The 25,275-nt window shown below is 40.2% G+C and overlaps 4 protein-coding genes across 8 annotated transcripts in view; 1 reads left to right on the forward strand and 3 right to left on the reverse strand.

Moving 5' to 3' along the window:
• LOC131688768 (pickpocket protein 28-like) overlaps positions 1-25,275 on the reverse strand; it is a 179,839-nt gene that overhangs the window by 138,844 nt on the left and 15,720 nt on the right. The gene's annotated exons all lie outside the window — the stretch shown is intronic.
• The window catches only part of LOC131688769 (uncharacterized), a 104,936-nt gene that overhangs the window by 51,320 nt on the left and 28,341 nt on the right, over positions 1-25,275 (forward strand). For all 5 annotated transcript variants that reach the window (XM_058973279.1, XM_058973281.1, XM_058973280.1 and 2 more), the window contains exon 3: positions 17,217-17,310. In XM_058973279.1, the coding sequence (XP_058829262.1) occupies positions 17,217-17,310 (94 nt within the window). The remainder of the gene's footprint in view (positions 1-17,216; positions 17,311-25,275) is intronic.
• On the reverse strand, positions 582-2,628 carry LOC131688772 (uncharacterized). The gene is made up of 2 exons (XM_058973285.1): positions 2,624-2,628; positions 582-1,884 (listed from the first exon to the last, which is right to left on the reverse strand). The coding sequence occupies exon 2, from the start codon at positions 1,834-1,836 to the stop codon at positions 601-603; it is 1,236 nt and encodes a 411-aa protein (XP_058829268.1). The 5' UTR covers positions 1,837-1,884; positions 2,624-2,628; the 3' UTR covers positions 582-600.
• LOC131688770 (uncharacterized) lies at positions 8,183-10,229 on the reverse strand. Its single transcript, XM_058973284.1, has 2 exons — positions 10,225-10,229; positions 8,183-9,485 (listed from the first exon to the last, which is right to left on the reverse strand). Exon 2 carries the CDS (start codon positions 9,435-9,437, stop codon positions 8,202-8,204), a length of 1,236 nt encoding a protein of 411 aa, XP_058829267.1. The 5' UTR covers positions 9,438-9,485; positions 10,225-10,229; the 3' UTR covers positions 8,183-8,201.

The following is a 25,275-nucleotide window of genomic DNA, read 5'->3' on the forward strand; positions in this document are numbered from 1 at the left end:
TCCATTTGCTTGAGCCGAAGTCTTGCAGCCTCACGATATGCCGCTGGAACGTTATAATACGCGTTTTTCTCCGGAGGAATCGTTTTGTCCACGCAAAACTTTACCTTCACACCGGGCATCCTTGGGAATACTTCGGTCTGTTCATCATGCTTACAACTATTAATATCAGCCCCTACTCTCAACAACTCCATATCACTAGCAGTATTCCTTCCAAGCAACGAACAACGACCTTGTTCCACTACCAAGAAGTCGGCAGTGACAACAGGCTTTTTGGATCCAATTACCTGAATTTTGGCTCTGAAAGAATGTTCAACTAACATCGGTTTATCTGCGGCATAACCACGCAACCCCCTGTTTTCTGGAATTTCGACGGGGACAAGTATCGCTGTCCCATGTTGCGCTTGCGACTTAAGATTGCGCCAATCGTCTCCACCAACAACATTGGTATCTGCCCCTGAGTCAATGAGAAATCTGATTGGATTCGATGAACCAACGGTACAATCGACCAACACGTCTCCAAGCGAAAGTGCGTTGATTTGCTGAAAATGTAAATAATGCCACATATAATAAAAATGCATAAATTCCGTTTGCATGTACGTTTTATTTCTCCTCATTAAAATTCGCTAGCTTTACCTGTGGTCTAAAGGCTTCAACAGGAGAATTTGATTCTACACACATGTTAACACGTTTCCTACGGCATGTAGCAGAAAAATGGCCACGGCGTCCGCATGAGTTGCAATTTTTGTCCAACGCTGGGCACCGTTGACCACCGTGAGCTGCCCGATTACACCTCGAACACCGCTCATAACGCTGCAAAGATGGCCTACCATCTCCTCGAAAGTGCTTTGGTCTGAACCCAATACCTCTCTCATCTGGCTTACTGAGTTGACGCTTCATTCCCACGTCACGAGAGAAACTGCGGGATACAGCCAAGATGGATGTCGGACCCTCAAGTGACGGGGGCTCTGGCTGCAAAGCTTCATCCCGCGTCGCTGATTGTACAACAAAGTTTGTGTCATGTCCATACGTTCTTGCCGCTTTAGCTAGCTCGCGATTCCTTAACCCTTTAAGGAGCTGTGTTCGGACAAACCGGTCTTGGTCGGATGGGCTGTATCCACATAACCAAACTTTCTCCATTAATCTCGCGTGAAAATTAACTGCTGATTCGCCTTTCTCTTGCTGCATGGATGAAAAGGCGTCATGCTCGGCCGAGGTGTCAGTTAATGCCTTCAAGTATTCCTCAATGTTCTTAACGAACACTCCATAGCAGTTGGCGTCAATCGAATCAGGTCGCAACTTTGCTGCACGCACGATTCCTTGAAGCTCATCTCCAATCGATAAATATAGCAGATGAAACCGCTTTACTGGATCGTATGCATTCGATAGAGAAGCTGCGATTTCAAAATTTTCAAAAAATTTTGTCCATGCCTCCCACAACTTGTTAGCAGGAACACCCTTCGGGAATGGCTTAATATTGTCCCAACGGATGTTTTGAGCACCATTGTCGAGTGACATCACGGTTGGTGGCGAGGTTGGTACAAATGCTGGTGTTACAGGGTTGCTTTCTCGATTACGGTCATCCCCGCAACTGCGCATGCCAGCGATTTCAGCAATACTTTTCTCCAATTCAAGTACCCTTTCCCGAAGCTCCCGGTTTTCTTGATCTGGATCCACAGTAGTTTTATAGGCGGTGTAAACATCAATACTGTCTCCATCAGAATGAAGCGTACGGACATATCTTCCGGGACTGTTGACTTGACTGTCGTCGAATTCATTTTCACTTTCCAAGTCGCTTTCGTAAACCGGAGCGCGAACGTATTTTCCCGCGTTTGACATTATGGCTTTCTTAGCTTCAATTTCTTCCGCAAATCGATAAAATCTTTTCTGAAATATAAGTGGAGAACAGCATGATTGTTAGCGTCAAATATGCGTCAATTCATAAACATAATTCTCAAAGTCTTCCACTCGCTGTCGTAAATTTCGTAATTGTCTCTTGTATCCTATGTCGGTATGTGTATATCCAATCAATACTACTCATTAAAAATTTCACAAAGGTTTATGCCTGCTCGTCCCGAGCTAATTTGTTCACACAATTTTATCAATGCTCGTCCCGAGCTATCAATTTAATATTGCCAATGCTCGTCCCGAGCTAGTAAAAATTTTTATCGGTGCTCGTCCCGAGCTAATATTACAATTTCATCATTGCTCGTCCCGAGCTACCAAACTAATCTTACCAACGCTCGTCCCGAGCTAGTAAAACAAATAAATCATTTCTCGTCCCAAGCTGCTGTTCTTCATAAAAACACTTCCTTAATAGAACGTATTAATTTTATTGTTACCACCATGGCTCATCCCGAGCTATTACCATTACCACACAGTATAACAATTCACTAATAGGACAATGGCGCCCTAGCACTCCGGTTTTTTTTTACACGCGGCGGTTACCTAAAAATTCGCTCTTTTCCTCATTCCATAGTTTTCTTTTCGGATATTCCACTTTTTAAAGCCACATGTTAGGTGATTCCCAATGGCCATTTTTTTCTTTATTTGTTACTAATAAACAATTAGTAAACCTGTCACGGACGCCAATGTGTGAACTAGGCAGAACACATACACGACTTACCTCCAACAAGGTTGACTGCTTTATGCTGCCACAAATACGACACGACAAGAATAGCCCTGAACGATGCATCGAGAGAGAGAGGAACTCATAATGGACCGAGCAGCTGGCCGACGGGCGAGAGCTGGGTGGACGCTATGCAGTCACTCACGTATTAGACTGATACGTGTTGCACAATAGGGTGGTGCATACCACACAGGATAATTTTAAATTATTTTATTTCGGTAACCGGTAACGGTAAGAATGTTCTGATGGTGTTACCCAAACTTTGATTAGAAGTACCCCACAGTACAAGAATGTTCGTAAAAATAATTTTAGTGACAAAAATACTGGAACCGATCGAAAAAAAATTTAGGTACAATATAGGTCATGAAACGTCGGAGATTCTACAAACCGACACGCACATTTGCTGTCCCTCCTTTGATCAGATTCAGAATACAGGTAGGGTGAATTAGTGTAGATACACTTTTACAAGGGCAACTTTAAACTTTTTTTGAGATTTTGCGAACGTTTGCCTTCATAAAGGCCTAAAATCTTATGGATGGAGCGGAGTGTAGTACAAAAATACAACATTATTGGTTCTGTACCAGTCTGGGATGGCATAGTGAAAGAAGCCAAATCCGGTCAAGAATGTTCCGAATCTTCGTGAGAATTCAAAAAGTGCAGTAGTCACTTTTGAAGGACTTCCTATTTATGTGCTCTTTGATGGTCACAGATGTAATGAAGAACTGGATATTTGCCACATCTACCGATCGCTTGCCTAACAAATATTTTTTAGCGAATTTTGAGATCTTCTTTCGCTTTATGTAGAGCTTCTTTGCTCAAGTTTTGCCACCGTGTTCTGGTAATCGCTCCTGTTTAGTACCTTTCGAACTATGTGTACGCGTTGTAGAGAACGCGTCATTGTTTTTACTCAAAATTAATTAAAACTAGAATCGAAATGTTGGATTGACGTTAGAGTTGGTTCAAGGCCATCCTGGTCATGCAGCGTCGTGTGATTGTCTTAATTTCATGGGATACAATGCAATGAGCGATTCCGAGCTGCTACCGATCCTTTGTTACCCAGACGCTAAAGAGTTATAAACAAGAGCCCATTTCTCACAATCACGTCTCCTAGTGACTAGAAGATTAATTTTTACAATATAGCCTTTAGAATCATTTTTTAAGCTCGCAGCCCCCAAAATCCCGAGGCCCCTGGCTCTGACTCAGTGTACCCGTGCGTAAAAACGAGAGCTTGCAAGAGAATGCATTAGTTCACTTTAGTCCGTTTTGTATTCAAATGAAAATTTGTCAATTTTTTGTTTGTTACATCGAGCTGTATTCCACTGCTTATATGAAAAAAGAACATTCAAGTGCAAAACAGGCGAGCTTACTGTGAATGAGACCTAATTTTAAAACATTAGCAAGTAAAAAGATTTCGGAGGCTCTATAATAAAGAGAACAGAAAAACATATTTTTTTTCGAGAGTTGTCCTATTGGAGCTTTAGTGCTGGGATCTCGGAATAGCTCCCCTTCAGAATCACTCACTCACGAGACGGAGAATGTCAGCCATTGAAACACTACTTAAGACCAATTGAAGCGGGCCGTGATTCTGACGTAGGGATTTTACGATCGTGTGGAAATGAGCATTTGTGTTTGTGCCGCGATTAACAGATTGTACGTGCTATATCGTTCGCTAAACCATAGGGGTGTTTTCGAATTTGCGAAATCTTGGACGTAGATGTGCGTGGGTGATCGTGATTGCATGTTTGTCTTTGTGTATTATCGCGAAGAACTTGGGCGTTTGTAAGTTTACGTGTTCTATCGCGTGGGCGTTTGTATGTCGCGTAGGTATGTTTGTATGTTGCGTGTACGTTTGTATGTCACGTGTGCTAACGTGTATGTAATATCGCCTGAATAAATTCGATTTTATAATCGTGTGGCCATTCGTAAATTCGCGTGTATTTTTAGATGTTTGCGCGGACCGTGAAACAGGTACCAAATTTTCAATGTAAGGATCAGATGCTAGAAGGGAGTGAGTGAGGTGTTACTATAGTTTCCGGTCATGTCGCCATGGAACGTGTTGTTTAGTTGATATAAGCGTTATTTTGTCCTGATTGGTCCCACTGAAGTTATGTAAATTTCTAAGTGCTACGACGTTTACTTAGGCACTGTTTGGGAGATTGCGGGCGTAGTAGTGCGAAGGCTCGAGCGTTTGTATGTTAATGTATTTGCCGTGTTATGGCATATTCGCGTGCATTCTTGGATAATCGCGCGCGGACTGTGAATCTGGCTCCTAATTTTTAGCATTTAGTTCCGATGCTAGAAGAGAGCAAGGTTCCCCATATCACTAAGGTCCCCGATCAAGCCGCCATGGATCGTGTTGTTTAGTGGATATGAGCGTCATTTTTTTATTCTTAATTTCCAACTGAAGGCATGAACCTAATAGGGCCGAGGGTAGGGACTTTCGGACCTAACCGGTTCATGAACAAGCGAAAATATGTGTACGAAGGTTCGCGCTTTACACCGCGTTTATGAGTTACGTTCATTTTATCACCTTTGCGAGATCGCAGGCGTAGTTGTGCGTGGACAAAGCTCAAGCGTTTGCATGTTAACGTAATAACGCAGAACTACGCATATTCGCGTGTGCTCTTGAATGATCGCACGGACCGTGAATCTGATGTTTAATTGTCAATGTACGGTTCAGATACTAGAAGAGAGTTCTTCAATATAACTAGAGTTCCCGGTCGCGGTCATGTCGCCGTTGTCTAGGGACCATTCATAAATTATGTAACGCAAAAATTGCCCAAAATTGTCTCTCCCCTCCCCCCATGTAACAAATTGTAACAAATTTCTTTATCCCCCCTCCCCTATTACGTAACAAAATCCTTGAATTTTTTTTTCTTCGATGAAAACATGTTACGTAACGATCTAGCTTACTCCCCCTCCCCCCTATGTCACAATATGTAACAACTTGTCGACCCCCCCCCCCCCCCCTAAAAGCGTTACGTAATTTATTAATTGTCCCCTTGTGGATACGAGCGACATTTTTTATTGGCCCAACTGAAGGCATGAGTCTAACCTGCTAGGACCGAGGGAAGGGAAATCCGGACGGGGCCGATTCATGACCGCGCGAACGGTGGATTCATGCTTGAGACCACGTTTGAAAAATTTTAGGTGCTAAAACGTCAACTCAATTACCGGAGTGTTTTATTGTTGGGGAGATCGCGGGCGTGAGTATGTGCGGGAGATTGCAAGTGCATGTTCGCGTTTGTGGTTTGTTGTATCGCGAAGGCTATGAGCGCTTGTACGTTTTGAATGAGGTGGTTAGTGTATATGAGAGAATATGAAATTGATTGTGTTAGTGAGCGTTACTACGAATCTAGTTCAAGATACAGTAAAACAAAACGTGTTATGATCCACCTAGTGGTGCAATTATGCCTTTCTCATTTGTCCAAACTACGATTCTATGGCTATGAATGGTTATGTTCAATATAACGGTGGAAATATCTATCACATATTCAATGCGATGTGCACATACAATGGATCGACAACCACGAACTTGAGACGCTATGTGTCGACGCTGAAACCAGCGCGGATGTAAGAGGAGGGTCCAGGGGGTGCGGACCCCGCCGAAAACTTTCAACTTGTTAGGAAACTTTAAACTAGATTTAATTTTAAAGTAGTTTCATACACAAAACCATTTCAATCCAAATTTTTCATTGGTTTTTATGACCGGCTTTATATACCTTCAAGATGTGCCACTTCCCATGGGCTGATTTCCTCGTCGAAAGAATCGTCATTCCCGTTATAAAGACGAGAAGATGGATCAGCAATGTTTTCAGAGCCGCGTACAAACTCTACATCGTAACTGTAAGGGCTAAGCCTTAACGCCCAACCGTCGGCTCTTGTCAAAGCTCGCTTAGCGGTTTCTCTAGTTCGATTCAGAATAAAGGTTATGCCTCGCGCATCAGTGCGCAGGGTGAAATGCCTTCCTAGTAAATAGTACGCAAAATGCTCGACTGCCCACACTGCAGCCAAAGCTTCACGCTGGTTTTGGGCGTATTTCTTTTCGGTGGTTGTCAAAGCCTTAGACGCAAAGCTAATTATTCGAGGAGTTTCCTTACCATTTTCCTGCACTAATACTGCTCCTAAAGCGTTTGGAGAGGCATCTGTATACAGAACAGTTTTGTCGTCCTCCGAGAAGTACCCTAACGAAACTGCACAATGTACTATGCGGTCTTTGACTAATTCAAATGCTTGCTCTTGTTCGTGTCCCCAGATCCAGGATTTTGAAGATATTGCGGTCCACAAAGGCGACGAAATGTCCGCAAAATGCTGTATGTATGGACTAACAAATGAAGCTAACCCTAAGAAGCTTCGAAGCTCGGATGTGGTACTCGGATGACGGAACTTCCTTATGTCCTTGACTTTCGACTCTTCGATGTTAAATCCAGACTCATCAAGCTCATGCCCCACGAATTTGATTCGAGTTTGATCAAACTCGCATTTGGACATGTTGAGTGAAAGATTGTTTCTGTTCAAAATTCTTAATACATGTGCCACGGTCCGATGTAGCTCTTCTAGCGTTTCTGCAAACAAAAGTATATCGTCGATGTATACAATTTTGTTTTTCACTTCGTCCAAAATTCGAGACATCTCCCGTTGAAAAATTTCGGGAGCGCAGTTCACCCCAAACATAAGTCGGGTAAACCGATACATCCCATCTTCTGCCAAGAAGGTTGTTAAGTCTCGTGACTCACTACTCAACTCAAGGTGATAGTAGGCGTTGGATAGGTCAAGCTTGGAAAAATATTTTGCTCCATGTAACTTCACTTTCATTTCTTCAAGCTGAGGCAGTCTGAAATACTGACGCTTGATTGCCTTATTGGGTGCGCGCATGTTGACCACTAGCCGAAAATCGTCCTTACCTTTTGGTACAGCAGACATGCCGCTGATCCACTCCGGTGCAGTAATTACTCGCTCGATAATTCCGCGCGTCTCCATTTGCTTGAGCCGAAGTCTTGCAGCCTCACGATATGCCGCTGGAACGTTATAATACGCGTTTTTCTCCGGAGGAATCGTTTTGTCCACGCAAAACTTTACCTTCACACCGGGCATCCTTGGGAATACTTCGGTCTGTTCATCATGCTTACAACTATTAATATCAGCCCCTACTCTCAACAACTCCATATCACTAGCAGTATTCCTTCCAAGCAACGAACAACGACCTTGTTCCACTACCAAGAAGTCGGCAGTGACAACAGGCTTTTTGGATCCAATTACCTGAATTTTGGCTCTGAAAGAATGTTCAACTAACATCGGTTTATCTGCGGCATAACCACGCAACCCCCTGTTTTCTGGAATTTCGACGGGGACAAGTATCGCTGTCCCATGTTGCGCTTGCGACTTAAGATTGCGCCAATCGTCTCCACCAACAACATTGGTATCTGCCCCTGAGTCAATGAGAAATCTGATTGGATTCGATGAACCAACGGTACAATCGACCAACACGTCTCCAAGCGAAAGTGCGTTGATTTGCTGAAAATGTAAATAATGCCACATATAATAAAAATGCATAAATTCCGTTTGCATGTACGTTTTATTTCTCCTCATTAAAATTCGCTAGCTTTACCTGTGGTCTAAAGGCTTCAACAGGAGAATTTGATTCTACACACATGTTAACACGTTTCCTACGGCATGTAGCAGAAAAATGGCCACGGCGTCCGCATGAGTTGCAATTTTTGTCCAACGCTGGGCACCGTTGACCACCGTGAGCTGCCCGATTACACCTCGAACACCGCTCATAACGCTGCAAAGATGGCCTACCATCTCCTCGAAAGTGCTTTGGTCTGAACCCAATACCTCTCTCATCTGGCTTACTGAGTTGACGCTTCATTCCCACGTCACGAGAGAAACTGCGGGATACAGCCAAGATGGATGTCGGACCCTCAAGTGACGGGGGCTCTGGCTGCAAAGCTTCATCCCGCGTCGCTGATTGTACAACAAAGTTTGTGTCATGTCCATACGTTCTTGCCGCTTTAGCTAGCTCGCGATTCCTTAACCCTTTAAGGAGCTGTGTTCGGACAAACCGGTCTTGGTCGGATGGGCTGTATCCACATAACCAAACTTTCTCCATTAATCTCGCGTGAAAATTAACTGCTGATTCGCCTTTCTCTTGCTGCATGGATGAAAAGGCGTCATGCTCGGCCGAGGTGTCAGTTAATGCCTTCAAGTATTCCTCAATGTTCTTAACGAACACTCCATAGCAGTTGGCGTCAATCGAATCAGGTCGCAACTTTGCTGCACGCACGATTCCTTGAAGCTCATCTCCAATCGATAAATATAGCAGATGAAACCGCTTTACTGGATCGTATGCATTCGATAGAGAAGCTGCGATTTCAAAATTTTCAAAAAATTTTGTCCATGCCTCCCACAACTTGTTAGCAGGAACACCCTTCGGGAATGGCTTAATATTGTCCCAACGGATGTTTTGAGCACCATTGTCGAGTGACATCACGGTTGGTGGCGAGGTTGGTACAAATGCTGGTGTTACAGGGTTGCTTTCTCGATTACGGTCATCCCCGCAACTGCGCATGCCAGCGATTTCAGCAATACTTTTCTCCAATTCAAGTACCCTTTCCCGAAGCTCCCGGTTTTCTTGATCTGGATCCACAGTAGTTTTATAGGCGGTGTAAACATCAATACTGTCTCCATCAGAATGAAGCGTACGGACATATCTTCCGGGACTGTTGACTTGACTGTCGTCGAATTCATTTTCACTTTCCAAGTCGCTTTCGTAAACCGGAGCGCGAACGTATTTTCCCGCGTTTGACATTATGGCTTTCTTAGCTTCAATTTCTTCCGCAAATCGATAAAATCTTTTCTGAAATATAAGTGGAGAACAGCATGATTGTTAGCGTCAAATATGCGTCAATTCATAAACATAATTCTCAAAGTCTTCCACTCGCTGTCGTAAATTTCGTAATTGTCTCTTGTATCCTATGTCGGTATGTGTATATCCAATCAATACTACTCATTAAAAATTTCACAAAGGTTTATGCCTGCTCGTCCCGAGCTAATTTGTTCACACAATTTTATCAATGCTCGTCCCGAGCTATCAATTTAATATTGCCAATGCTCGTCCCGAGCTAGTAAAAATTTTTATCGGTGCTCGTCCCGAGCTAATATTACAATTTCATCATTGCTCGTCCCGAGCTACCAAACTAATCTTACCAACGCTCGTCCCGAGCTAGTAAAACAAATAAATCATTTCTCGTCCCAAGCTGCTGTTCTTCATAAAAACACTTCCTTAATAGAACGTATTAATTTTATTGTTACCACCATGGCTCATCCCGAGCTATTACCATTACCACACAGTATAACAATTCACTAATAGGACAATGGCGCCCTAGCACTCCGGTTTTTTTTTACACGCGGCGGTTACCTAAAAATTCGCTCTTTTCCTCATTCCATAGTTTTCTTTTCGGATATTCCACTTTTTAAAGCCACATGTTAGGTGATTCCCAATGGCCATTTTTTTCTTTATTTGTTACTAATAAACAATTAGTAAACCTGTCACGGACGCCAATGTGTGAACTAGGCAGAACACATACACGACTTACCTCCAACAAGGTTGACTGCTTTATGCTGCCACAAATACGACACGACAAGAATAGCCCTGAACGATGCATCGAGAGAGAGAGGAACTCATAATGGACCGAGCAGCTGGCCGACGGGCGAGAGCTGGGTGGACGCTATGCAGTCACTCACGTATTAGACTGATACGTGTTGCACAATAGGGTGGTGCATACCACACAGGATAATTTTAAATTATTTTATTTCGGTAACCGGTAACGGTAAGAATGTTCTGATGGTGTTACCCAAACTTTGATTAGAAGTACCCCACAGTACAAGAATGTTCGTAAAAATAATTTTAGTGACAAAAATACTGGAACCGATCGAAAAAAAATTTAGGTACAATATAGGTCATGAAACGTCGGAGATTCTACAAACCGACACGCACATTTGCTGTCCCTCCTTTGATCAGATTCAGAATACAGGTAGGGTGAATTAGTGTAGATACACTTTTACAAGGGCAACTTTAAACTTTTTTTGAGATTTTGCGAACGTTTGCCTTCATAAAGGCCTAAAATCTTATGGATGGAGCGGAGTGTAGTACAAAAATACAACATTATTGGTTCTGTACCAGTCTGGGATGGCATAGTGAAAGAAGCCAAATCCGGTCAAGAATGTTCCGAATCTTCGTGAGAATTCAAAAAGTGCAGTAGTCACTTTTGAAGGACTTCCTATTTATGTGCTCTTTGATGGTCACAGATGTAATGAAGAACTGGATATTTGCCACATCTACCGATCGCTTGCCTAACAAATATTTTTTAGCGAATTTTGAGATCTTCTTTCGCTTTATGTAGAGCTTCTTTGCTCAAGTTTTGCCACCGTGTTCTGGTAATCGCTCCTGTTTAGTACCTTTCGAACTATGTGTACGCGTTGTAGAGAACGCGTCATTGTTTTTACTCAAAATTAATTAAAACTAGAATCGAAATGTTGGATTGACGTTAGAGTTGGTTCAAGGCCATCCTGGTCATGCAGCGTCGTGTGATTGTCTTAATTTCATGGGATACAATGCAATGAGCGATTCCGAGCTGCTACCGATCCTTTGTTACCCAGACGCTAAAGAGTTATAAACAAGAGCCCATTTCTCACAATCACGTCTCCTAGTGACTAGAAGATTAATTTTTACAATATAGCCTTTAGAATCATTTTTTAAGCTCGCAGCCCCCAAAATCCCGAGGCCCCTGGCTCTGACTCAGTGTACCCGTGCGTAAAAACGAGAGCTTGCAAGAGAATGCATTAGTTCACTTTAGTCCGTTTTGTATTCAAATGAAAATTTGTCAATTTTTTGTTTGTTACATCGAGCTGTATTCCACTGCTTATATGAAAAAAGAACATTCAAGTGCAAAACAGGCGAGCTTACTGTGAATGAGACCTAATTTTAAAACATTAGCAAGTAAAAAGATTTCGGAGGCTCTATAATAAAGAGAACAGAAAAACATATTTTTTTTCGAGAGTTGTCCTATTGGAGCTTTAGTGCTGGGATCTCGGAATAGCTCCCCTTCAGAATCACTCACTCACGAGACGGAGAATGTCAGCCATTGAAACACTACTTAAGACCAATTGAAGCGGGCCGTGATTCTGACGTAGGGATTTTACGATCGTGTGGAAATGAGCATTTGTGTTTGTGCCGCGATTAACAGATTGTACGTGCTATATCGTTCGCTAAACCATAGGGGTGTTTTCGAATTTGCGAAATCTTGGACGTAGATGTGCGTGGGTGATCGTGATTGCATGTTTGTCTTTGTGTATTATCGCGAAGAACTTGGGCGTTTGTAAGTTTACGTGTTCTATCGCGTGGGCGTTTGTATGTCGCGTAGGTATGTTTGTATGTTGCGTGTACGTTTGTATGTCACGTGTGCTAACGTGTATGTAATATCGCCTGAATAAATTCGATTTTATAATCGTGTGGCCATTCGTAAATTCGCGTGTATTTTTAGATGTTTGCGCGGACCGTGAAACAGGTACCAAATTTTCAATGTAAGGATCAGATGCTAGAAGGGAGTGAGTGAGGTGTTACTATAGTTTCCGGTCATGTCGCCATGGAACGTGTTGTTTAGTTGATATAAGCGTTATTTTGTCCTGATTGGTCCCACTGAAGTTATGTAAATTTCTAAGTGCTACGACGTTTACTTAGGCACTGTTTGGGAGATTGCGGGCGTAGTAGTGCGAAGGCTCGAGCGTTTGTATGTTAATGTATTTGCCGTGTTATGGCATATTCGCGTGCATTCTTGGATAATCGCGCGCGGACTGTGAATCTGGCTCCTAATTTTTAGCATTTAGTTCCGATGCTAGAAGAGAGCAAGGTTCCCCATATCACTAAGGTCCCCGATCAAGCCGCCATGGATCGTGTTGTTTAGTGGATATGAGCGTCATTTTTTTATTCTTAATTTCCAACTGAAGGCATGAACCTAATAGGGCCGAGGGTAGGGACTTTCGGACCTAACCGGTTCATGAACAAGCGAAAATATGTGTACGAAGGTTCGCGCTTTACACCGCGTTTATGAGTTACGTTCATTTTATCACCTTTGCGAGATCGCAGGCGTAGTTGTGCGTGGACAAAGCTCAAGCGTTTGCATGTTAACGTAATAACGCAGAACTACGCATATTCGCGTGTGCTCTTGAATGATCGCACGGACCGTGAATCTGATGTTTAATTGTCAATGTACGGTTCAGATACTAGAAGAGAGTTCTTCAATATAACTAGAGTTCCCGGTCGCGGTCATGTCGCCGTTGTCTAGGGACCATTCATAAATTATGTAACGCAAAAATTGCCCAAAATTGTCTCTCCCCTCCCCCCATGTAACAAATTGTAACAAATTTCTTTATCCCCCCTCCCCTATTACGTAACAAAATCCTTGAATTTTTTTTTCTTCGATGAAAACATGTTACGTAACGATCTAGCTTACTCCCCCTCCCCCCTATGTCACAATATGTAACAACTTGTCGACCCCCCCCCCCTAAAAGCGTTACGTAATTTATTAATTGTCCCCTTGTGGATACGAGCGACATTTTTTATTGGCCCAACTGAAGGCATGAGTCTAACCTGCTAGGACCGAGGGAAGGGAAATCCGGACGGGGCCGATTCATGACCGCGCGAACGGTGGATTCATGCTTGAGACCACGTTTGAAAAATTTTAGGTGCTAAAACGTCAACTCAATTACCGGAGTGTTTTATTGTTGGGGAGATCGCGGGCGTGAGTATGTGCGGGAGATTGCAAGTGCATGTTCGCGTTTGTGGTTTGTTGTATCGCGAAGGCTATGAGCGCTTGTACGTTTTGAATGAGGTGGTTAGTGTATATGAGAGAATATGAAATTGATTGTGTTAGTGAGCGTTACTACGAATCTAGTTCAAGATACAGTAAAACAAAACGTGTTATGATCCACCTAGTGGTGCAATTATGCCTTTCTCATTTGTCCAAACTACGATTCTATGGCTATGAATGGTTATGTTCAATATAACGGTGGAAATATCTATCACATATTCAATGCGATGTGCACATACAATGGATCGACAACCACGAACTTGAGACGCTATGTGTCGACGCTGAAACCAGCGCGGATGTAAGAGGAGGGTCCAGGGGGTGCGGACCCCGCCGAAAACTTTCAACTTGTTAGGAAACTTTAAACTAGATTTAATTTTAAAGTAGTTTCATACACAAAACCATTTCAATCCAAATTTTTCATTGGTTTTTATGACCGGCTTTATATACCTTCTAATTTTTCAAAAAATCGATTTTTTTATTATTTTATCTGAAATTTTTCACCCATTTTAATAAGTTTTGCATCATTCTGATATCATGGTGGTACTTGTATATATGGGAATTTGCTGTGTGGCTGTACTCCAACCCTTGACTCCGGAACCGAAAGTCCAATTAATAAAAAAATCCAATATCAGCCGATAGGAATTGTCTTCATCGACCAGGATACTGAATTGGTTTTTGATTTTTAGCCAGAATTCTATCAGAAATCAGTCAGTCCTCCAAAAAAAATGTCTTCAAAATGAAAACACGTCTTTATATAATTTCATATGTCTCCAAAATAAAGACATGTCTTCACATCTGGCATAGCTGATGTTGACTTACTGTGCTGACCGGAAATGTATGATTCACGTACGCCGGTAAATTAAGCGTACCTTAATTTATCCAATCCTAGGAAGGAAAAAATTTCACACCGGATGATAATTTGAACCAGTATTCTGCTTCCATTTCCAAACCCAGCTGTCTCAGGTACTCAAACCAACAGATACAGACATACAATTAACAAATGACAATTGTACGCTAGTACTAAAAACTACAATTATTATTACACTAACACCAATAGACTTCTACTTTTATATTTATTTAATGGTTAATCATTAGTTTGAGCTGGTACAAAGTATTAAAAAACACAAAACATAAAAAAGCCCCCTCTTGGGATCCTCGATGCACCACTATCGAGGCGTGACTATCTTAAAGCAAGTGTCTGTCTGAGGCTCTTTAAAACTGATGTACGAAGTATGCTTAATGACGTTTGCAATATCGTCAAATCCATCAAGCTAGGGGAAGGGATTTGGGAAATTCTGCGCCTTGCACATTTTCAATCCGTGTCATTTCTTGGCCCTCTAGATGAAACTTTGCGAAACATCAAATGTTTTGGCCACATCACGCGTCGAAATGTTTGAATTCCGCTTGGAATCATCAATCAGCGCTCTCTCGGTTTGTTTTCGCATTGATTTTTGTCTAGAAAAAGTAGTTTTTAGCTGAATTCTCGCTTGTTTTTTGTGTAAACGGCCAATAAGCGTACTGTCAAAATTCACTGCGAGAGAGAATTTCGGACAAACCGTAACTCACCGAGAATAGATGTTAACATTTTCATGATTAACCCTCCGGAAGTCGCGCTGATGGCCCACTGAACGAGCAGCCGCTGGTGCCCTAAGACGCTTTCGCTAGATTTTCAGAGCAGCGTGCACTCAGTGCACTAGCGCGACTGCAGGAAGGTTAATGGTTTGTTCAGGATTTCCCCTCAAAGTGTATTTTAAAAGTATGCTTATTGGCCCTTTTCAAAAACACTCGAGAATTGTTTTCCACTAAAGAGAAATATATCATAGTGCATCTTGCATTGGCTTGCTAAACCAAACCAAATCTTCCGATTTCGTTAGTTATCATCAGCTTTAAATGAGCTCCTTCTTTTGCAGGACATCACGCTTGACTAGGGGTTTGCTTAGGAACACAAATTGTGTCTCCGTTTTTGGAGCTAGCGTCAATCCGGTGCTAGGCTAGTCCTGTCACTAAGTTAGTGTCGGATTCAGATGAGACGAAGCCGAAACGCAAATCCCATGACTAATTTAGACATAATTTTGTTCACATTCAACTATTTTGGATCAGTGGAAAAATACTTTTAATGGTAAATACTGAAGTTACTTTTTGGGGCTTTGAACAGTTTTGTATTACTGTAGATCGGTTATACGAATGCCTACTTACCTGGTTTAAAAAAAATCTATCTGTACCTAAGTTTTATACATCATTACAATACTGAGGAGGCTGGTGACTGCACCCGATTGGCCCATTCCATACGCTCTCAAGAACAATTCTGCCTATTGAAACGTTCCGTTTAAAAGTCATATGGGATGTTTCGGAAAATGTCATAGATTGATGATGGCACGCGAAATATCTCACTGTAATAAATTCGATGATCTAAAACAGAGATTCTAACCGTACTACATGACGAACACCACGTGGCTGTCCACCCACACCATACACCCAGCGAATGTCAACCGCTAACGATTGCGCTAAATATTAATCATCAGCTTAATTCAGCAGCACATGATCTAACGCGTTTACCAACAACTACTTTCGTGAGAACTGCCATCAGTAATCCTAGTTGCTTGGTCGAACAGAGGCGATCTTGTACACTTGGACGTGGAAATTTAACTCAAGTGTCGGCGCCATCTCCCCGGCAACGGGCAAATCCTCATCAAATGATCGAGCAGATCAGTTGTATGTCACAACCATAGGTTGAATCATATCGGTACGATTCGTTGCCACCACCGCTTAATGGCGAGTACAACGTTAAGGGCACATTGAAACAGTGAAGTCATGCTCACTTATGCAAGCGCCTGCGGCTAGAGACCACCCAAGCAGGCAGCTGTCACTAGCGGTAGTTGACAAGGGTGATAACTTTGAGATTAGAGCGGACAACGTAGACCAAGTAGAGTTTTAATTCTTTGTTCAGAAAAAAACAAAGATTTACGATTTTTGGCTAGATTTTTATTTACTACGCGAATAAACGCGATCGAAATCCCCCACCGTTGAGCAATCTATTGCCGATGGCGTCGTTTTCAATATTTAAGCAGTCTGACGCGTTGACAGCAAGTATCTTTCATTCTCTCAGAATCGCGAAAGACAAATTGCAACCAGCTAATGTTTGTGCCAAGAAAAACGTAAACCAGACGGTTGCAATTAGCATCTTTGTTGGAGGTGGTCAATTCGGCTGACCGGTTTTAGACTGACATTCAAATTCAGTAATTATCGCGGCTGCATGTGTAATAAGACGTCATCAGTCGGAATCGATGTCAGTAGTGAATTTGAACAGCAAGTTCAAAATAATAAATTACCAAAATTTTCATAGTACAAACAACGTTGTTGTACAATCACTAAAAAAATCAAGGGACAACCGATGTATAAGGATCCCAAACGTCGTTAGCATAATTTAAGCGTTTGTTTTTCGCTCTACGGCACAACCATGTTAACCCTTTAGATGTAAGATAAAAAGAACAGATTCAAAGCATTTTTTTCACAAATTCAGTTTACGATCCTCGTTTTGGAGCATACAATTTATCGAATTTTGCATTCAACCAAATCTTTCCCCATTAGCCATTTTTAAGCGATCTCGTTCGATTGGAAAATACTTGCAGTTCTCATCTTGGCGGCAAGCCTGTAGTCTGTACCGACATAATGTAGTATCATTATTTTATTCGTGTTGTTCTCTTTTTTTTTATTTCCAGAAGTGCGCTCAGCCGCCGCACCACACGTTCGGGATCCGATCTACAGCGCCGCCAGAAGACACAACGGTGATCAGCAAAGCACCAATTTCAGCAGGTATGCGCCTTGCTCAATTACTGCACCTCGTAAATTCACCCCTTTAATCGGCGTCGCAAATCCCACCAGAAAGTCACCGCAGATGCGAATGTTTTGAGCGTTCGGATTCATTTTTTAATTAAATCTAATATTTATGATCACACCTTGCAAACATTAGCGTCATGTCGATTGTGGTTCCTTATCTTAACTACGTCCAAAATAAAGAAATAGTGCGCTGTTGGAATATTCCGTTCCACGCCAAGCGCCACTAACGAACTGTGCATAATGAAGAAATATACGCGAAATTGTTTGAAGTTGATGATCATGTTTATGTGAATATTTGCCACGTTTATCAGAGTTTCTTGGTCTCGGTGCTCTTTCGGAGAAAAATTATATCAAAATTTTCACATTCTTCTTCAAGTATACAAACCCAGTAGGAGGTCTCGGATGGGCTGTCGATAGTGAAATATTTAAACAAGACACTGCATTGGAATTGGTTTTAATACACACAGTTACGGACAAAACAATACGACCACTGCGGCACTAACATTTCTTTTTGAGTCGCTTACCTCCACGATAGATTAACATGAGGTCATCTAGCGGCGGACACTAATAATGATGTGTCAATAATCATTACCAACTTTGTGGCATGAAAAGTAAGTTATACAATGCAAATAGATTTGACATTTTAGTGGGGGGGGGGGTGCAAAAAACCACGTCACATTAAATTAGGACACCATTCGTTATCTGAACAGAATTTCGTTGGATCGAAAATGTTGTAGTTTAAAGACGTATATTCAGCTTAAAAGAAACATAGAAAATTGCAGTAAAAGCCTATTTTTAGTTAATTCGTTGCAAGTTTAAGGAGAAAAGAGGATCGAAGATATCATTTTCTAAAAAAAGGACAGATTTTGATAAAAGAAATGGTGAAAGAGGGAAATTACTCTCGTCTGTCAGACTATGTTTAAAATATTCGTCATGATGCGAAACCATGTATAGCGACTAGACACCCAGGAAATATAGCGCTGTAGTGGATGCTTGATCACTATGGATGCATTTAAACTAGTATCGAAAATTATGGATGATCTGAAATAATCAGTGTAAACCAGAACTCTGCCAAAGGAGGCTTAAGGAGCATAAACATGTTATTAGGAGCCCCAGGGATGACCTAATAGACCAGTAGACTCGACTGCAGTTTGTCAAAAAACAACTAAACTGGGTTTGATTCTAAAAACTTTAAAAAAAAATATTTAAAAACATCTTCTGATCAGATGAGGCAAAGACAAAGAATTTGATTTCGATCTTCAACGAAAGAAAAATAGAACATGATTAATTTTGGCTTTTATTTTGGTTGGTGTTATTGTTTTGTCCGTCACTATATTTATTTTTGCCAGATCTGCCACTAGAGAATGGATAAAAATGCCCACCATCATCGTGTTCGCGCATCTTTTATGCATCGATAATCAGTTGTGAAAATTATGTCGTGCCAAAAATAACAGGAACAACACAGTAATATAATGCCATGTTTATAACTTAATTAATGGCTTGTGCATAAAGTTTACCTGCTAATGAGAAGTGGTCGTTAGACAAAACACCATTTCGATTGGTGTGATCAATGTTGGCAGAAGAGGCGCATCGAAGTTGATACTGACATTGTTTGAAGTGTTTTGAGTTTCACAAATCAGGGCCTCTTTTGGGCCGTATCAAATTCAAAATTTGTGTTCCTATTCGTGGCCTTCTTAGGATCAATGCTACGAATAGGTTTCGTATATAAAATGTTCGTAAAATATTTGAATTTTGGAATCTGTTGCATTAGTCAAATGAATGGTTTGATAAAATCTACGAGAATCTTTCTAAAAAAAATTTCATATTTTTTCAGACAAATCCCCAAAATAGTTATCTCGAGAATTCTACATTCGTAATATAAACGATTAATGTTCACAAATATAGCTTTTAGCTTCAATAGAAAAGATATACAATCACTCTGAAAATCGATATGTTAATCGAGGTCCGGAAGGCCAAGTCCCATATACCATTCGACTAAGTTCGTCGAGATTGGCAAATGTCTATATGTGTGTGTATGTGTTTTCTAATCTCGCTCACTTTTGTCAGAGATGGCTAAACCCAATTACACAAACTTAATTTCAAATGAATGGTAAAACGCTCCCGTAATTTTTTTGTTAATCGGACTTCCGGTTCCGGAGTTATGGGTTGAAGAGCGCGGTCCCACAGCAAATCCCCAAATTACTAATGAGCATTCAAAGTAGCTTTGACTACATTGGCCACCTATGACGAACAGTGGGACCGATCCAAAAAAGGGAGGACAAAACCTATTTGAGGCCTTAGATGTTATTTTAGACCCGTATTTCTTCGAATGGTATATTCGCAATATTATTCTGCTACATATTAATTTGTTTTTTGGATAGACTAAAAAAAAATTTTTTGCCTTCGACAAAGTTGTAGAATATTTGAATTTTGCATAACTTTGACCAAGATACCACAGAGCTCATTTTTGAAGCGAAATTATTGTTTTTGTAAATATGAGCTAAAATCAGTTTTGCATCTTTTCCGTGCTAAAACCTCAATTGATTAATTTAATGTGTTCTACAAACTTGTCGGTATCATTGAAATACAACTTTTTATTGAAGCAACTAAAAACGTGAAATCAATATTTTGACTTCTAAAACTATTTTTCATTCAAATTCGTACTATTTTCATCAAAGATTTCCGTTTTTTCGGACACTTTCGTGCAGCCAAACTTTGTTTATTCCGATACACTATTATTTCAAGAATAAATTTAATATTACATAGGAACAGGATATAGTGGGACTCATTGTTTCGGTGACCATTCTTATACGACGGTTTATAGAATGTGTTAATATTATTTTTATATTATTTGCACACACCTATAAGCATGTAAAACACATTGAGTTGATCAATTGCGGTTACAGTATGGAAAAGTTAAAGAAATGTAAATATTGAAGTTAAACTGCCAAAGAACAACGATTGCGGCTCAAAAATTAAATATACAGTAGGAATAAAGTATTTTCTACAAAATTGTTCCAAATAAAATATTTAACAACTTTTTTGAAGACCTGAACTATTTAAATAAAATTTGATTTCTTTTTGGACCGGGGATTCTACTTTAGTTTAACCAATAAGGTTAGATCTGTAAATTCATAAATGTGGGACAAATGGCCTTAGATATTTCAGAACCTAGGTGTCCTTGAAAAAATATTTACAATATAATTTTACGATTTCCATTTTTTAGATGGTTGAGGACTTCAGAAAAGTTGTATAATATTGAAATTCAAACATTTTTGTTGAAAATACCTTATGCGTACTGTAGTTTTTTTTTTGAGCCGCGATCGTTGTTCTTTGGCAGTTTAACTTCAAAATTGGTTTTTTTCACCTATCCGTATTGTAACCGTAATTGATCAAATCAATATGTTCTATATGATTGTAGGTGCATGTAAAATATTTTGTTAATAGCTAATAAAGTAAGCAAATTAAAAAGATTGTAAACACATTGTGTGTTATAAACCGTCGCACATGAATGGTCACCCAAATAATGAGCCCCACTATATCCCGTTCCTATGTAATATTAAATTTATTCTTGGAATAATAGAGTTTTGGAATAGCTAAAGTTTGGTTGCCCGAAAGGGTCCATGAAAACAGAAATCTATGATGAAAATAATGCAAATTTGAATGAAAAATCATTTTAGAAGTAACAATATAGTTTTTACGTTATTAGTTCCATCAACAAAAAGTAATATTTTAGACGTACCAGCAAGTTTGTAGAACATATTATATTAATCAATTAAGGTTTTAGCGTAGAAAAATCATTTTTATCATCATATTTACAAAAATCAACAGCTTCGCCTCAAAAATGAGATATAATGTCTGTGATATCTCAGACGAAGTTATTCAAAACATGATATTCTATAATTTTGCCGAAGGCATCCACCCCATACAAAAAAAATTGATTTTTTTTTGCTCTGGTACTCTACTTCAGTCTAACCAAAAAATTATTTAAAAAGTTGCAGAATCATATTGTGAACATATCCTACGAAAAAATGCTGACTCTAAAATGACATCTAAGCCCTCAAATAGGTTTTGTCCCACCTTTTTTGGATTGGTACCTCTGTGTGACGGTTCTTGATGGCCCCGTTGAACTTTCCCATTTCCTAAGTTAATGTCACACCTATTTATCAGCGAATTTCTGACCGATTTTTACAAATTTTGCTGTTGAATTGATTCAGATCTGGCTTTTGGTTCCGGAGTTATAGGTTGGTTACTGCAGTCACATCCCAAGTAACAATTGAAGTTTCATAGCACACTACAAGTGCAATCTAAGTGTTATCAGTGGCTATAAAACTATCATAAAACCACAATTGTTACTAGGGATAGGAATTTCCCATATAAACCGATACAATCGTAATACTTCAAAGGTTAAAAATCCATTGAAGTAAACATCAAATTACTTAGATTTGCGGGCCCAGATCGCTAGTAGCCAGCCAAAGATTCTTTGAATACATTATCCACTGTCGAGAGATCCGGAAACCCCGAGTTCCGGACGTATTTTAGAATTATAGTCACATTGCGTCAACTGAACCGATTTCCACAAAACCAAGTGGGGGGGGGGGGTATAATATCCATCAAACTGACCTCCCTTCCTCTCCGGACAGAACATCTGTTGGATCTCGTTCTCGCAAATGATGTTGCTCTACCAGTCACTGCAGTGTCGTCACCCATCGAGTCCCTGATTGCAGATCATACTGCTCTTAGTTTTGTATTCAAATTGCGCACTCAAACTGCCTAATAAGAGTCTTCCGTCTCGAATTCTCTGAACTTTCGGCGAGCCGATTATGTTGCATTGAATTGGCATTTTATTGAATCGTACACTACTTCAATCGTACTTTTATTCAATCGTATAAAACGTCTAGGAGTTTGTAATTTGAAATTATATTAGATTCGCATAGGCTTCTACGAGGTACGGATTTTACTGTACTGACCCACAAAACTTTTATACTAGAATACACTGCGCAAGTGTAGTTACAAAATATTTTAGGTTCTTAAAATTATTCTGAGTTCTAACAGAGATTCCCTCATATTTTATGAAACAAGCCCCAGAAAAAAATTGCTGTAAACTAATGTTATTAAATGAATCGTCTACATTGTAGTGTTGACGTTTAACCCACCTTACTCCATCATTATTAACGGAGGCACTCTTCAGCCTCAAACAGCGTCTTACTACTATTAAAGTCGGAATATAACATATGGGGGGGTAACAGCGCAGCTGGTAAGTCCATGTACGTAACTCACCTAAGTTCTAACTCCCACAACCGCATATAGTGTGTTAGGGCCTTTGCCACATTCGGCCAGATTGGTCAGAAATGCTAATATCTTTTTAAAACCTATCAAAATCATTTTCCGGTTTTCGACGGTACCTGGAAATTTACAATGCCACCTATAGTGATGGAAATCTAAAAAAAATTCTCCATATATTTTGATTCCCACAGCATTTTTAATACTTTCACATGGTTGAATGATTTCTTTTAAATTTCAAAAACAAACCGTACTGAATACACGCCAAAAAATAATGAACTTTAAACGACATTTAAATCGATACGAATGTAAACATACAGAGCTTGAATAAAAACATTGATTGAAAATTAAGTTCAATTCAATGCAATCAATCGGAGCATCAAAAAGCATATCATTCTACACTTTCGTTCGTGTTATATTACATGTAATTTATTTTACAGTAATATTGGATTAAAAATACATTAAAAGGCATTGGTATCCCGTTTAAAGAAACTGCAATTATCAATCAACGTGTGAAATTATAATAAAATTGCTTGAAGAGAGCACGACAAGTTGTGTGTATTTGTGGTGGAACTTAATTTTACATTTTTATTCATGCTCCAAATATGTGCATGAAAATAAATTGAAAATTGCAAAATATTTTTTTCTGTGTGCGATTTGGAAAGACTTCGAAGAGGTTTGCAGATTGCTCCGGTGAATTAGCAGAAACATCGACACCGTATAACCTTTTACGATTTCTCTGGAGGAGAATAGGTACTGCTTGACGTTCGATTGTAAACGATTCTAATAAGTCCGACAGATTATTTCAATACACATTTTAACAAAACTCAAGTTCTCTTTGTTCTTCAAACATCGAAAAACAACGCACTCGGGATGCTAAATTTCACACAAAATTGACAATATATCGTCTGTTGCCGAGCTATCCCAACCAATGGCAAACAGGTCAGAATTTGGCAAATCAAAGTCGTTGTGTTAATTGTTGTATTTTGATTGTTGTGCGGATAATTCAGCTCTACGCATGGATCATTTACGAACAATAAATTATGCAAAACAATTAAGATAATTGAGAAATTTCTAATTCTGATGATGCATTTACCGGAAGCATTTCATGCGCATCTTCATCAAACATCCAAAATAAGACAAAGACACATCTCTGGTTTTCAATTAAAAATATTTTTTTGAAATTGGTTCTATCCACACGTTATCATTATCATCAATTTAATTTTTCTATGCTACATCATTGATCACCCAACTCCAACGCGATTCGCGGAATGCCCCAGGTAGCGTTCTCACCAACCATGCTACTGGTTAGCTGTTTTGTCAGCGGACTAAAAGGATTAGCCACGGTATTCAACGCAGCCACCAAAAAAGTGACTCCGGAAAAGGGGTGCAAATGCGTCGAATAATGAATTGGCTTGGAATTTGGTGCTAATAAATAACGGTTGTCTGCGAGGAACTCCCACGATTCATTCGATAAGCGGATCAAGCATCGGATAGTGAAGACTACATTTCTACGAGTTTAACCAAATACAGCTGTTCTCGAGTGTCAACCTAGGTCTTTTAATCAGGAGGATCAGTCACAGTGATCTGCTGCGTGCAAAAATGTGCAGGTGTGCGAATTAAACTGAACAGGTAGTTTTACGATATATTAAACTAAATCACGGTAGATCACATAAAACTTGGAGGAAATCTTTATACTATAATATGCTAATCCGGCCAGACCCGCATCATTTCCATTGTGCCTGTTTGTAAACATTCACCGATCAGTGCTGTTCGCTCATACCTGCTGTATTTTACATACTCCCCAGGCGCGCCATTGGAATTGTAATAAAAATTAATTAATCGACATTGCCGCTGAACATTGAATTTATTTTATGCTAATTCACCCGTCCTATTGATTTCACATCATTTGAAAGCAAGCTAGAGAGAAAACTGTACAATTGTAACATGCTGTAAAACTGACTTACCATTTTAATCAATACTCTATTGAATTTGGTTTGAAATCTGCTAGCGGCAGCTGAAGTGTTGAAACCCATAAAATGCCCGTTATCCGAGAAACACTTAGCGGGTGACGTTTTTATCTCAGGGGTCCTTTTCGCAAAGCAATAGATATCTCAATCGACGAACGTATTTCAGCATGTTATACCCTGCAGCTGCTCGCGAAATGCTCCAAGTTTCAATACACATGCATACCGTACAACACCGTACATGGCGTCGTATGAAGACAACACAGCAGCGTGACCGGATGCCTTGAATAAGATTAACTCCTGCAGATAATCGTACCTGTTTCATAATTGCTCTTTCGAAGATGGGTGTGGAAGAATATGAGATACAATATCCGCGGTCGTGGTGATACTGGACACGTACCTTACCTAGCCCAGCGCTCGCGCCATCATCAAACGAGCTTATCTGGTAGCAAACGGGAGGGTAAGCCGACAGGTATAAGTAAGACATTATACATGTTGATTAGGTCAATATTCAATTAATCAAGTTAATTACTCTATTCCTCTTCTTCTTGTCGAAACGGTGCACGAATTCGAGAAATGGTGTCGTTGTTTCGTTGTAATGACGGCTGTCACAACAGAACGAGCTATAGGGGAAGTGTGCCTAGAACGGACAATTTATGATTCAAAGCGTGTCTTGAAGCTCGCGAAAAAT

This window comes from Topomyia yanbarensis, chromosome 3, assembly GCF_030247195.1.
Source record: "Topomyia yanbarensis strain Yona2022 chromosome 3, ASM3024719v1, whole genome shotgun sequence".
Lineage (NCBI taxonomy): Eukaryota > Metazoa > Arthropoda > Insecta > Diptera > Culicidae > Topomyia > Topomyia yanbarensis.